Source organism: Macrobrachium rosenbergii, chromosome 12 (genome assembly GCF_040412425.1).
Source record: "Macrobrachium rosenbergii isolate ZJJX-2024 chromosome 12, ASM4041242v1, whole genome shotgun sequence".
Taxonomy (NCBI): Eukaryota; Metazoa; Arthropoda; class Malacostraca; order Decapoda; family Palaemonidae; genus Macrobrachium; species Macrobrachium rosenbergii.
In genome coordinates, this window is record NC_089752.1 from 13,755,061 (window position 1) to 13,769,248 (window position 14,188).

Sequence of the window (14,188 nt, forward strand, 5' to 3'; positions counted from 1 at the left end):
TAAAATAGATGCAGCATTGCTTTTTTTTTTGAGCTGCCAACTGTCAGATGAAAGACCATAAGGTTGCTTTTCGTATATTTTTAGAAATGTTTTAATGTGATTCACTCTGTGATCCTGTGATCTCTGAAATGTTTCCCAAGATTTATAATAATTACAAATTTTTGTTATGGATATACTAAGATGTTGAATTGTGTAGATCACAAACCTTTGGCACTATGCACAATATTTCTTACAGTCCTTGACAATAATTTTCTATTGTGTGTTGTTTATTTGAAATAAATTTTTGGCCTTTTCCATGTATTTATATTAAAAAGTTCCTGTTTAAATATATCGAAAACCTTATTCAATGCAAATTCCCCACTGAAGAATACAGGTACACAGAACGTGTCTTATTCCTGTACTAGTATGTGTTGACGTCTTGATATACTTAACTCTCTCTTTTCCAGCCACCTGTGCAGTAATTAGCGTCCATCCTTGGATGAGTAATTCTGGAATTTCTCTTATTTCTTCTTCCTTTCTTGCTTCTGACGCGCTGTAGAAAAAAAGAAAGGGCCCACCAGGGAAATGACGCAGGACGAAGCAGCTGTCAAGATTCAGAGCAGTATGTTGCAGCAGAGCTTTTTCAGTTATTTGTTTTTGACGATGTCGTAGCTTGCGAAAGTCTTTTCTTTTTTTATTCGCTAACAGTATAACTTTGGAAACGTAGAGAAAAAAAACCTATGTAGAGTAAATTTATATCAGTGCCATAGCATTTCAGTGCAACCATTTTTTTGTAGACTTTTTTGCTTTCATTTATAAATATTTTTAAGGTTTTTTGAGGGGACAGTCAGGCAAGTACATTTTGTTTAGTATATTTGGTTTTGTTTACAAACTGGTGTAAACAATGTGATTAGTTTCATTTACCTTTACTCGAAGCACATGTCAAATTCACTGTCAGTGAATCGTTCAGTTTCAAGTCCACAGCCTAAGGCACAGCTTGTAACTGGACACTTGTGTATAAGAAATTTATGCAGCTTCATTTCATAAGATAAACTTTAATCATCTAACTTATATTAACTGTTTCGGGTAGAGGAAATGACAGTGGCCATAAGTAATTCATGCAAGTGTATTGTGAGGAAAGAGCCCCTGATTTTTTTTCATTTTTCCGTGAACTCGGTTTTCCTATTTTTGTAGTAGCGTTCTAATGCCCTCCACCTGCAGACTTCCGCGGATTCAAAGCTCGCCAGGAACACCCAGAAATTGCAGAGAAAATCAAGAACCGTGAAAAGTTCGGAGAAGGTAAGACAGTTACACTATTTTCCGAAAACTCTCTCTCTCTCTCTCTCTCTCTCTCTCTGTTGTGGTGATATTCTCCAACTTCTTTAACGAAATTGGGGTTAAATTGATAGTTCCATTTTCGAAATTCTTTTTGAAAATTATTTCAATTTGAGGAAGCGGCCAATTTTTCCAAAGCTCCGGCTATTTACCAAAGATTTCTGCTTCGTATATGATGAAGAAAATAACTAATTTTTTTATTAGAAATAAATAAATTCCCTTGAAAAACGACTTCAGTTTTAGAAAACCGCTTATTATTTCCAAGCTTAATTTTCTGGAAGCTTAAGTGGACTGCTCCTTTGCGTATTTAATACATCTGTATGAAATATCACCTGTTCTTTTTGAGGTCAGTTTTCCTGTTGAGAAATCCTGTCTCCTCAGATAAAAGACCTTCTAAGATTTACTTGATTTTTGCAAAGTTTACTCAAAACATGGAAAATCACCTGTAATTTTAATGCCATTCAGATCAGGTCTAATTCTTATTTCACAACTAAAGTTAAAAGTACAAAGCAGTCAGTCGCCTGTCGATGAACGATTAATAAAATCATCAGATTCATGGGTGAGTGACTTTTCCTCCATTCCTCCCTCCTGCAGCCACGATAGAAGGAGAGGCGGCCAGGTATGTGCAGTATTACTTCCGGAAGTGGAAGATGCGAACCCTCTTCCAGCAGCTGCAGATCTACAGGGCAGATAAGCAACAGCAGCTCATCTACTTCTCTCAGCAGGTTGGCACTTTATCGACATTTTTCGGATACGGTGAAAATCAGAGCCAAATATACAAAAATTCCTATAAACATTATATATACATACATACATACACAAATATATATATATATATATATATATATATATATATATATATATATATATATATATATATATATATATATATATATATATATATATATATATATGTATGTATAACTGTCGACCAACCGCTCAGCTCTCGCTACTGGGAGAAAGGGCTGGGGATTTGGTACGATACATCTACACATGCGCTACCGGGGTGTAAGCGATGTCAGGCAGGGCAGCCGATCGAGGCTACGGTCTACCCCAACGCCAAATCAAAGTCCCTCAAAAGAAGGCATCGTGCTTACCCCATATAAATAATGGGAAAAAGCACGTTAAACGAAGAAGATATATATATATATATATATAATATATATATATATATATATATATATATATATATATATATCATATATATATATATATATATATATATATATATATATATATATATATATGCACAATGTTGACAACTGCAAATCTCGCTTAATATCAAATTCACATACCTCGGGAATATCCCCGATGGGGGATTTATCACCAAAGGAGAATTTATAAGTGAGAATTTTATAAATTCTCCTTCTGGTGACAATTCCCCATCGGGGATGTTCCTGAGGGGTAACGTGAATATTGAGATTTAATATTCATCTTGTATATAAATCAAATTGATGATAAAAAAATTTCATATATATATATATATATATATATATATATATATATATATATATATATATATATATATATATATATATATATATATATGCGTCTCTTGCTACATTTATGTAGACACCATGACTTTAATCCTAGCCACTGAAGTTTCCGATTTAAACTTTACCACAATTTTATAACAAACTATAGTCAATAAGAAGCCGAATTCTTTTCGATTATACTTAAAACTGTTTTAGCTGAGCAATGTAAACTCTTTAATCCTCTGGAATATCTGTAGCACTGAATTGTGAATTACATCACTGGCTGCTCGACCTTGCGATTTATCCACTCGGTGTCTCGACATATTGAATTTAGACTCATAACTTCAAAGTCCATTTGAAGAAGCCAGCCTTTATAAAATGGACTCATTTCTACGGGCTCATCCCCTGATCCATTCCCATGACCCTGACCGACCTTAGCTGCCGAGCTTTGTCAACACCCGGTTCGAGTTCACTGCCATCAGTTATTAATTTCCTTCCGTTGGAGTGCAAAGATCACCGGATCCAAGCGTTATTACAGTAGTAAAACACCCAGTAAACTGTTTTTTTTTTTTTTTTATTACTGTCCAGACAACAAACTAAGGACATCAGACTGCCGTTAAATATATTTTGATCTCTATTGAGAAATCTTATCAGAAGCATTAAAAGAAAAGAAAGTAAGTTTCTGGGAACTTTCTCATGATGTGAAAGGAATGTATTTTGACAGGGCGGTGAAATTTGAGTGTTTCAGAAGGAAGCTGTGGATAAGCCTTAGTTTCAGAAATAGTTCTCAAAGTTTTTTCTAGGAAAGATAGAAATTAATTGCAGGGACGGAGGGAAGACATAAAATGCTGGGGAAAATGTAAATTTGAGAATCCATATTTTTTTTCAAAACTAATATACTAAACCAGTTTTTAACAAAACGCAGAATGGACACCTTACAACCAGCAGTTGGTAAATGATACCGTGAACATAGTGCTTCATCCTCAACACTTAGGAGTACAAGTCCTTAGTGTTAATATACAGCTGGAACTAAAACAATCATTACTATACGAAAACACATTGGAAGAAACATCTCTAATTTTCCACCGTCAACCAGGAATTTCGTCGTAGGTCATCAATACACGAAAGGTGACGTTTTTCTGACTGAAAAAGTAGTTCTTTCAGTGGAGATGACATTTGTATTGTTAAAGACCTTGTGTGCATTGTATAAACTATATTATATTCTGGGACTTTAACACAAAGTCTCGATGAATAGACGTAACTTATCAATCTCGATTTTCTGTAATCAGATATAAAAATGAAAATATGCGATTTATGATCATTCATAAAGAGCCTGTAGGTCTTCTGAGGATTGCAGTAAGATATGCTGTCAACCTACCCTCACGTATGACAAGTATTTGGTGTTAATCTTGTTAGGAAAAAAATCTCTTTCCAGAACCCAGTTGCCGAGAGAAGGTGCTGTGTATGTATTTTGCGGATACACGCTCGTATAAGACTCGTATGAAAAAATTGCAGCAACTGGGTGGGGTCTTTGCTTGGCAAACGAAAATGTGAAACAGATTTAAAACTTCAAGAAACTTTGATAAGAAGTAGATCGGAATATTATTTAGCTTATAAACTATATGAAATGCATTTGATTTTTGGGTAATTGACAAGAAAAGTAGCTTGTCTCCTGTGTGGTGAAATTGTTGTTTAGTTCTTGTGCAGATGATGTGATCTTGTTGCAGAGATGGGGACACTGGGATCTACATACAGCAAATAAAGATCAGTTTTCATTTTACATAATGATTGATTTATATATTATATATATATATATATATATATATATATATATATATATATATATATATATATATATATATATATATATATATATAAAATGAACTCTAGTAATGTATATGGTGACATAAAATGCTTACGACATTTTATAAAGGATGAAAACTAATGCCCTAAAGAAAGAAATACAGATAAGTTTCTCGATGGTCAGTTTCCTTAAGGCAATAAGTGTATTTTGCTTTCGGGGAGCCAGATTTTGGTCTTATAAAACTGATGAAATATTTGTATACTTTGGACTGTTATGACTCTAAGGTTAAAAGAGATTACTGCGAGCATCCTTTGGATTCATCAGGAAGCTGAGTAGCTCTCAAGGTCACCGTAATTCAACCGATTCCAAATGTAGGCCAAAAAAAAAGTTACCACTTGGGAAGCAAGTGACAACTGAGCTAAAAAAAATAAATGTCGTTGCAAGGAATAACAATAAGATATGTTGTGAAGAGAATCTGCCTGAAACAATATATTCACAGTCGAAATATTCGGATTTAGATCCTGGGATAAAGGTATCGAAGACGCACACTAGAATATATTAGAAACAGTAGTATATTGGAACTTAGTGAAAAAGTACTATAGAAATAGGAGACGAATCATAAAGGCTTATAGGTTGATATCGCTGGGAAATTAAATGCGAAATACTGACATTTGAGGAATAAATTAATGCAGGACACAAATAAGAAAGATACCTAGTTAGAAATAATAAACCGGACGAACTGTACACGTGTATTATTCAACTGAAAATTTTGTCTTATTTAACTGTGCTGGTTCTTACCGCAAAACTTGGGTGGGCAATCTGAGATTCCAACTAGACGAGACCCACACATTCTAGGAACGTGTTCAACAACGAATTGACAAAATCAAAGCTTCGACATGTGAAAATAGATCTTCGGGACCACGTACCAAAATCAAGAAAAAAGCAAAAAAAAAAAAAATCCTTTAATGAAAGGATTTTCACGCTATTTTACGAAGAAAGGTCTCTTTAGAAGGACAGGTGTTGTACAGAATATTTCAGTCATGACGCCCAAAGGATTACTGGTAGGAAAATACAAAGAACACCTACAGAGAGCCTATGAAACCTGTAAATACTGTTCGGGGCTTTGAGAACGAAAGAAAACCCTGAGTCCAGATTGATTTGATTCAAATTAGTGGCCCAATCTAACCTCTAGGGAGGCCATAGAAAACACCACTCGGCCAGTGAAGAGTCGCTATGTTAGTTGACGTAATAAAAGCAGCGTGATGTTGACTACGATATTAGAATTATTGTCGAGAGACTAAAAGAACACTATGCCATGCCAAGTGTTTCATGACAGGTCTAAAATTACCCAAGTTTTCCTTATAAAAGAGTTTGTCGAAGCCCCTTTCCCTGGGAACTTGGTTAGAAATATAAGATTGCTTTTGATAATTAGCACGAGCTGACGGATTCGTTTAAATTTAAGGACTTGCTACATTCCTAAGTCCCACAGTCAGCGAGTAAAGTGCGTAGTCAAAAGAAAAAGAAAGATATTGATTAAATTATGCAGTCTGTGTTAAACAGACTTGGTACGGTATATCCAAAGGCAAAGAATACATGAGTGAACATGCACTTAGCTCCAAAAGAAGGAATAACATATATTTTCATACGTAGTGAAAGTCACACGACCATGCTTCATATTTATGCTTCTCTCAGGCTGTTACAGCTAAAGAGAGAGAGAGAGAAAAGACATGAGTAGTGTCTGCTCATTAGGTAACCGTACGTTAAATTAAATGCACTCATGGTCTCTGGCGTTCAAACAATGAATTTCTTAGGAAAATAAAGCTGACATTTGCGGAACATTGCATAACCATGCGTACTTACACAGATACACGTTTACTTCAAGATGTTTTGCTTATGTAATGACATAGCTCATAATGTATGTCCGTGACAATTTTTTTGTTGATTCCTTCATTTGTCGACATCCCTGTTTTACAAAATGCACAATGCACTACTTAGGATTATCCTTTTCCGATAATGAATGCTCATCATTCACTCTTTTCACCTCATCAATTTGTATACAGGTTCATCTGTACAGCCAAGAACTCCAAGCAAAAATGCAGCGGCTCAATTACACAATGGAACTTGCCAAAGTTCGCAACGAGGCCGTGGGTTCCCACAAAACAATCATATCTCGGGCAGCGGCTCCCCAACCGAAACTGGCCCTCGACCACATGATCACGGCGTACTTCGACACCACCTTCCTCTGCGATCCGAGTAGAGCCAAGTAAGTCCACCAGAACACGGCTTTGTTTTGAGATTCCGCCTCCGATACCGTATTGAATTTCCCGTACAAAATTAGGTGGAAAAAAGGTAGTACAAAACCTGTCTAACTCCCCTCCAGAAGGGACATATTATTCCTAAAGTACGGAATATCCTAGAAGTTGATACACTTCCTTTGTTTGAATATGCTTTACAGCATCATATTCTGTACTCATTTCAGGAAAGGTCGGCAACAGGATGACGACTGGGAGGCCCCCTTCAAATCCCGAGCGTCTGCTGCCCGCTCCGCCAACATGGGTATTGATGAAGGGTCTCAGCCTGGAAGGGGAGGAGCCGGAGGAGCCGGAGGAGCGAGGGACACTGGGTACACCCCAATGGATGTACGGTCAAGAACAGCCATGTTCAACCAAGGCGGAACTAATGGTTAGTATCGAGATGAAGATGATATTTTATGAGCGAGTCTGTTGCTGTGCAAAAGACATCGTGCGTCAGAAACTATGGGAAAATCTCTGGGTGTTTTACCTGAAAGGGAAAATAATAAAAAAGAACTTTGCAAAATCAGCAGGTTTTCCGTCGCACTACCTTAGAAATTTTGCTCATCAGGAGTCAATAAAGGGAATGCTCTATGGATCGTTAATGTTGATCTGCTACGTTGACCATTAAGCAGAGGGTTTTCAAGATGACAATTTGAAATGACAGGTATGAATGAACGAACCGCTCCAACGAGCTTTAAAGCTAGAAAACACTCAGGGAGTGGTCAACTCGTGTCTTCTGCTAACGGTAAAGGGATATATTATTCTGCAATCAAAATACAGTTCTCAGGTCCATGATATAAGAAGTGATGCTGTACCGTCATTCTTTTCAAAAAAGCAGAGCAAGTAGATCCGTCTCGCAATTTCAGCAATATGAACAAAATCATGGATCCATTTCAAGGCTGGCCCGTAGTGGTGTGGTGCCGTCAGTGCACCTCGCGCGTGCACTGTAGGCATTACCTAAGGTTATTTGTAGCGTCCCTTCGACCACTAGCTGCAACCCCTTTCATTCCTTTTACTGTGCCTCCATTCATATTCTTTCTTCCATCTTACTTTCCACTCTCTTCTAATAAAGTTTCATAGTGCAGCTGTGAAGTTTTCCACCTGTTACACCTTTTAAACCTCTTACTCTGTTTTCCTGTCAACACTGAATGACGGAAGACCTATTCCAGCTCAGCGCCCCCTACATTCCCACTTCCCCCCAAAAAAATCACCTAGAACCCTACAATGAAATTTTCAGCTATCCTTCTAACAGACGCAGGTATATACATAACGTCGGTCCGCCCTCGTTAATTTAACGAAGGTAAAATTTCCACTCGTGATTAAAGTCTGTATCTTAGAAGTTCCTCCACAATATCTTTCTAGGTGTCAGTGTTGCTGTTTTTTTAAAACAAATGTTACAGAACTTTAAGAAAAAATTAATTGAACCAATGTTTTATAGTTCATTTCGAAGATTGTTTGCTTGATTCAGTTTTTATAGTTTTTTTTTATTTGGTATCACAACATTATGAAATATAAATTCACAGAAATGTCCTAGACTGTTGTTCATATAATTCTATAAAAAAAAAGATGCCTGACAGAAATTATTTAAGTTGGTTTTTAGAAACTTTAATGCATTCATTTACAGAAATCTTCATGATTTTGTTGCATCATTCAAAAAGGTATCCAGGTAGTACCTAATTCCCATTTGTATCACCAACTGAAACGGGAAACAGCAAAAATGGAAAAGCATCTGACCTTCAGTAAGAGGCAGAAGAGAGGCATGTGAGGTTTTTACGAAACATGTCAGCAAAGAAATTTGATAAGGTTGGCTAAACGAATGACAGGTGAATATTTGTACTGGAAAAAAGAACCGTGGTGAAAAATATAAATATACGGCGGTAGTTACGTCGTTCTCTGAAAGTATTCATAATTAAACTCTGGATGAATTAAATGTATACTTATTTGATATAATGTCATTCCTGTCACAATACATATTTTGAGGTATTGCTGACATCAGTAAAAAATAAGAATGGAAGTTGAAGCAATTGTCAGAGAAGGATAACAAGGTGAATGTCATCTCACGGTAACTGTGTATATCGTATATATTGTCAGAAGAATCGAGTCTCTTACAGTAATCGGCAACTTTCCAGTAAAGTCTTTCGTAAAATTTCAAATGCAGGAATTATGCGGTGCAGTGTCGGCATTACTTGAAGGTCTTTGCAGCGTCCCTTCGGTCCCTAGCTGCAACTGCTTTCATTCCTTTTACTGTACCTCCGTTCATATTCTCTCCTAACAGTTGATTCATAGTGCAACTACGAGGTTTTCCTCCTGTTATACCTTTCAAACTTTTACTGTCAATTTCTGTTTCAACGCTGAATGGCCTTAGTTGCCCCAGTGCTTGGCATCTATGACTAAAATCTATAAATCAATCAGTCAAATGCAGGAAGTGCTTCCTTAAATCAATTATTTCGGCTTAACACATTCTCTTCTTATTTCCTGTGAAGATAAGAGAAAAATATACTTGCTTCAGCAATATATACAGTATGTGTTAGGAAATCATCTACATGTTAGATTCCTTGTTTTCCCCTCTTTTCATTTATGCCCTGGATGTTTCTGGCTTTGGTCATTAGTTGATAACAGGCCCTTAGAAACCTTATTTAGAAGTGACGTAGCTCAAGTCAGTCACAGGACTGCCATAACGTAACCTGTGAACTGGGTTAGCGACAAGGAAATATCAATGTTTCATGTCTCAATTGAATTAGCTCGTATTCCACACAACACCCCCACAGTCAAATTCAGTCTCCGGATAAGATTAAACCCAATGTGTATTTCTTTTACAGCGGATTACAACGAGCCTGCCACAGGATCCAGCTCATATAACAGATTTGCCGGCAGCAGTACGCCTCGTGTAGCCCCGACCTACAACAAGTTCGCTGGCGCCAAATCGAACTACGCCCCGACTCAGTCCTACCTGAAACCTACAGCTCCAAAGGCGCCTGTAGTGGTCAACTCCTGGAATGACAGACAACAACACAATGGTTACAGGTTGGTTGTGACCCCTTATATCTTTTTTCAGGACAGGAAACTATCTAAAACTCCACTGGTCATGGCAATGAGTTTTTCACAAAATGTTTAGATACCTCTGTCTTTTAAGTATAGGAATGGCAGGGGAAGGTGGAAGTCCCAGAAAGTTTGAGTCGTTCTTGTTTCTGCTGGAGCCGTTTGTGACCCGTTTATGATATATATGTTTTTAAGTTTTATACGGCATGTTGGGCTATTTCAGGCGCTGTAGTTATTGGTGGGTGGTAATGTCTATAGGAATATAATCTCGGGTGTTCCTCATGGTAAAGTTCTTGGCGCACTACTATTTCTATTTTATAAGCTAATATGTGGTATGGCTTTGAAAACAAACTTGTTGTTTATTCCTAGAATGGAGACCTGTGGTTACAGAATTTTATAACTGTTTTACCTAAAATTCGTTCTTGATGCAAATTACAGGAATGAAATTGAAATGTACGGGTCAGTTCCGTCCATGCACCTCTCGTGGTGCACTGCAGGCATTACTAAAAGGTGTGCGCAGCGTCCCTTCGGCTCTTTAGCTGTGGCCACCTTTTAACCTTTACCTCCTTACCCGTTTCCTTTCCTCCGTCTTGTTGTCCAACCACTTAGTGTAATTGTGGTGTTGTCCCCAATTTCACTTCTAAATCCATTGGTTTTCTGTATCTTTCATCTTGCTGTCCAACTACTCCAACTTCCTTTTTTTTTTTTTTACTGTGTTAACAACACGCTCTGAATGGCTGAAAGTATCCCAGTGCCTGCATTTATTCATTCTTGTGATCTTTTTATTAACAGTGCGTCTTTAACGGCGTCGGCATGTGCATTTGGATTTCTGTTTCATTCTTGACTGCAAATTGACTAGTGAGAAACATCCAGTCTACGCTCTAGCTGCACAAAAAATTGTACACAGTATTTAGAAAGTCTCTCAAGATTTTTGGTGAAGCGTCTTATCAGGAGGAAATGTTTTTCTTTCTTTATTTTGCCATCATGTTTTGAATATTGTTCCCCAGTTTGTTCTTAAGTAGTTGACTCGTGTATTAAGTTTGTAACAAAACTCTGGAGTTCTAGTCAGTTTCTTCTAGCTTGGAGTTGTTAAAATTAAATGATATAAGGTTTTACATGCTCCAGTCATAGATGTTTTGCCATTTATTTTTTTCACCTCTTTACTTCTTTTTTTCTCATCTGCTGGAGATTCAGATTTTTTTTATCTAGTACTGCACTTTGCGTATGCCTAACTTGACTCTCCTGACATATGTTACGATTCAAGCTGTTATAGTCACTTCATTTTGCTGTTTGTCTCTAATCCTTCGTTCTTCCCTTATTCAAGGAAATTTCTCTGGTCAGTGGAGAGAACATTCATTGATACATTTTAAAAATACAACTTAAAAAAAAAAAACCTAGAGGTGTAGCTATTAGTTTCCGTCGCCAAATCACTCTCGGTAACTCAAAATCACCCATATCATCGTTCTCTCCAAGCACAAACCAGGGTTAAGTTGAAACTTTTAACTTGTCTTGGTTCCTTTAGCATGAAATGAAGACCAAAATAAATTAGAAGTCTCCAATCTGTTATTTATTTCCCATATATTTTTTTATATAAGAAAAGTGCTCTTCATTTCATACCCTAGTCAAATATTCTTTATGAGCGAAATTTCTCTTTTATTAATTCCTTGTGAAGATTTGAAATTGAGAATGTTTGAGCCACTAATGAATAATTATGATAGATATGACTTATAAAAGTGACTTCTCTTTTCATTCATGTGCAACACCCAGCGTACGTTCTTCCTTTCTTTGCAGTGACAGCAACTACGACGACGATTCCCAGGGCACCCATGATTTCCGCAAGCACTTGCGAAAGACGAATCGGTCTGCCATTCTGGAAATGGAAGCCAGAGCCGCAGGAGCAGCTTCAGATGAAGGGGCATTCAATTTCCAGGTCTGTTGGGCTTCTCCTTTGTCGATATCTTTTCATTTCTGGTTAACCCTTCTCCCGTCAATCTGTCTCGTGTGTATCAATGAGCAGTGTTCAATTTTTTTTTTGTTTTGTCTCATTTATTGGCGTCCTTCTTTCTTGATTTATCCAACTTGTGCAAATTAATTGGTGAATAACCTCTTTTGTAAATTGCAATTTCACATTTTTGTAAACTGTAAATTATTTCTAATTATGCGCTACCCTTCCTTTGCCCTGTATACACAAATTTATGTATAAACTTTTTCGTAAATTTCATTGTTTCTTCCACGTTTAAATTGTTTTGTAAAGTTTGTAAATTTCATCTTTTACCTTCTCTGTAAATCTTATCTTAAGTAATATTTTTTACGCCCCTTCCAAGTTATAATAGTTTTGTCTTAGGGCGCGTCCACACGGGTGCTGCTCAAACATCTGTTGTGAACACTGATTTTAGCATGCTTTGGTGCATATTTGCCACAGTATATAGACAGTTGTTTGGAAACATGCGTCAGTAATGTTGCAAACATGTTCACAGCAGCGATGGCGCGACCATAGACCATGGGCGCGCTACTCGCTTCCGCACTCTGTCTCGTCCACTCCGGAGCATCAAACATGTTCGCAACCGCTGCTCCCATTATTACCATAAACAGAACAGTTCACAGCATGTTAGCAGCTTATCCGGTAACATGTTGCTTACATGTTGCAAGCCTGCGTTTGAGCACCCGCGTGGACGCGTCCTAACTTATACAAGATAATAATTTAAAATCCTTTTTGCTACTTTTCCAGGATTCTCTTCTCTTTATTTCTCCCACTTAAGTTATTCTTTGTTTAGGCAAACTGACTTGTTCAATCAGCCCTTATTTGGTATTTCATTCGAGTCATACCCTTTCGGTGTGCATCATGTTAACAAATTCGTCCTCTTACATTCAGGAAGTGTAAAATAGGATGAAAATGAGCGAAGTATCATATACATAGTTTTCTCCTTTTTGGCATATAAGATATTCCCATGCTTGATGTATCCTTCTATATTATTAATCCTTTTATTTTCAGGATGGGTAAGTAGGATGATGATAAGTGAAGCTCTAGGGCTGTTTACCTTTTAGTAAATCTAATGCTTCGTGTAAAAATTAATTCTATCAATCAAAGCTAATACTTCGGTAGCTTTAACAGCAGCATAATTTTTTGTCACCGATAATATATTATAGACAATGAATCCATAAATTCGGTATTCTGAACAGAATCCTTTCAGGTTCCCAACTTTAAGTGTGGACTGTCTTTGTTCACCTTATTGAGTGAATAAGCTTACGTCGACACGATGGTGTTTTCGCCAAGGTTGCATAAACACTGTTTCCGTCGCTTCAAGTTCTACATGTCCGCAGTTTTAACTGTATTTTTTATTGTTATTATTATTATTATTAGGAAACTGCACGAAAGTTCGGGGACAAAGGTGGTGCAAAGCCTCGCAGTGCCCCTAGTGCCCCAAGTACCCCAAGTGCCCCTAGTACCCCATGTGAACCGCGGCAGGTTGGTCGGGTATCTTTCAGTTATCCTTCTCCTGAAATCTCAGAGTGTTTTTGGAATCTTAGTTTAATGTAGCTAAGGTGCGAACATTCAATGGATATTCATTGTAGGTCAAACAAAAATGCCTTAATACCTTCTTTGTTACGGTTTCTCTCTCTCTCTCTCTCTCTCTCTCTATATATATATATATATATATATATATATATATATATATATATATATATATATATATATATATATATATATATATATATATATATATTATATATATATATATATATATATATATATATATGTATGTATGTATGTATGTATGTATGTATGTATATACACACACATATGTATATGCAAATATATATGCTTACACACACATATATATATATATACATATATTATATATATATATATATATATATATATATATATATATATATGTATATATATATATATATATATATATATATATATAATAAATCGGATTCATTAACCCAAATTTCTTCTGTTTCTTACTTTCTAAATTGATTACTGTAGATAAGAGTAAAGATATTCATTCTAAGTACAGTACATCTAAAAACACATTACTGAATCTACGTACATTTCTATAGTACAAACCACACTAACGTCTTCGATAGCTAATTGTATCGAAAACGATAAACTTCTCTCTGTGACCTGAAGCCTAGATTAACCGCATCTGATTGGCATTTTTGTTTAATGACTTGGTTTACCCAGAGACGAAGGCGATGAATTGGTGTTGTTATAGACTCAGCGAAACGGAAGCGAACTTGAGATCAGCGATGAC

The 14,188-nt window shown here is 36.5% G+C and overlaps 1 protein-coding gene across 1 annotated transcript in view; it reads left to right on the forward strand.

Annotated features, from left to right (window-relative positions):
• Window positions 1-14,188, forward strand: part of ninaC (STKc_myosinIII_N_like and MYSc_Myo21 domain-containing protein ninaC) — a 93,762-nt gene that overhangs the window by 75,722 nt on the left and 3,852 nt on the right. Inside the window, exons 26-32 of the mRNA XM_067113540.1 lie at window positions 539-601; window positions 1,201-1,278; window positions 1,909-2,039; window positions 6,654-6,856; window positions 7,073-7,275; window positions 9,707-9,911; window positions 11,718-11,856. Of these exons, the coding sequence (XP_066969641.1) occupies window positions 539-601; window positions 1,201-1,278; window positions 1,909-2,039; window positions 6,654-6,856; window positions 7,073-7,275; window positions 9,707-9,911; window positions 11,718-11,856 (1,022 nt within the window). The remainder of the gene's footprint in view (window positions 1-538; window positions 602-1,200; window positions 1,279-1,908; window positions 2,040-6,653; window positions 6,857-7,072; window positions 7,276-9,706; window positions 9,912-11,717; window positions 11,857-14,188) is intronic.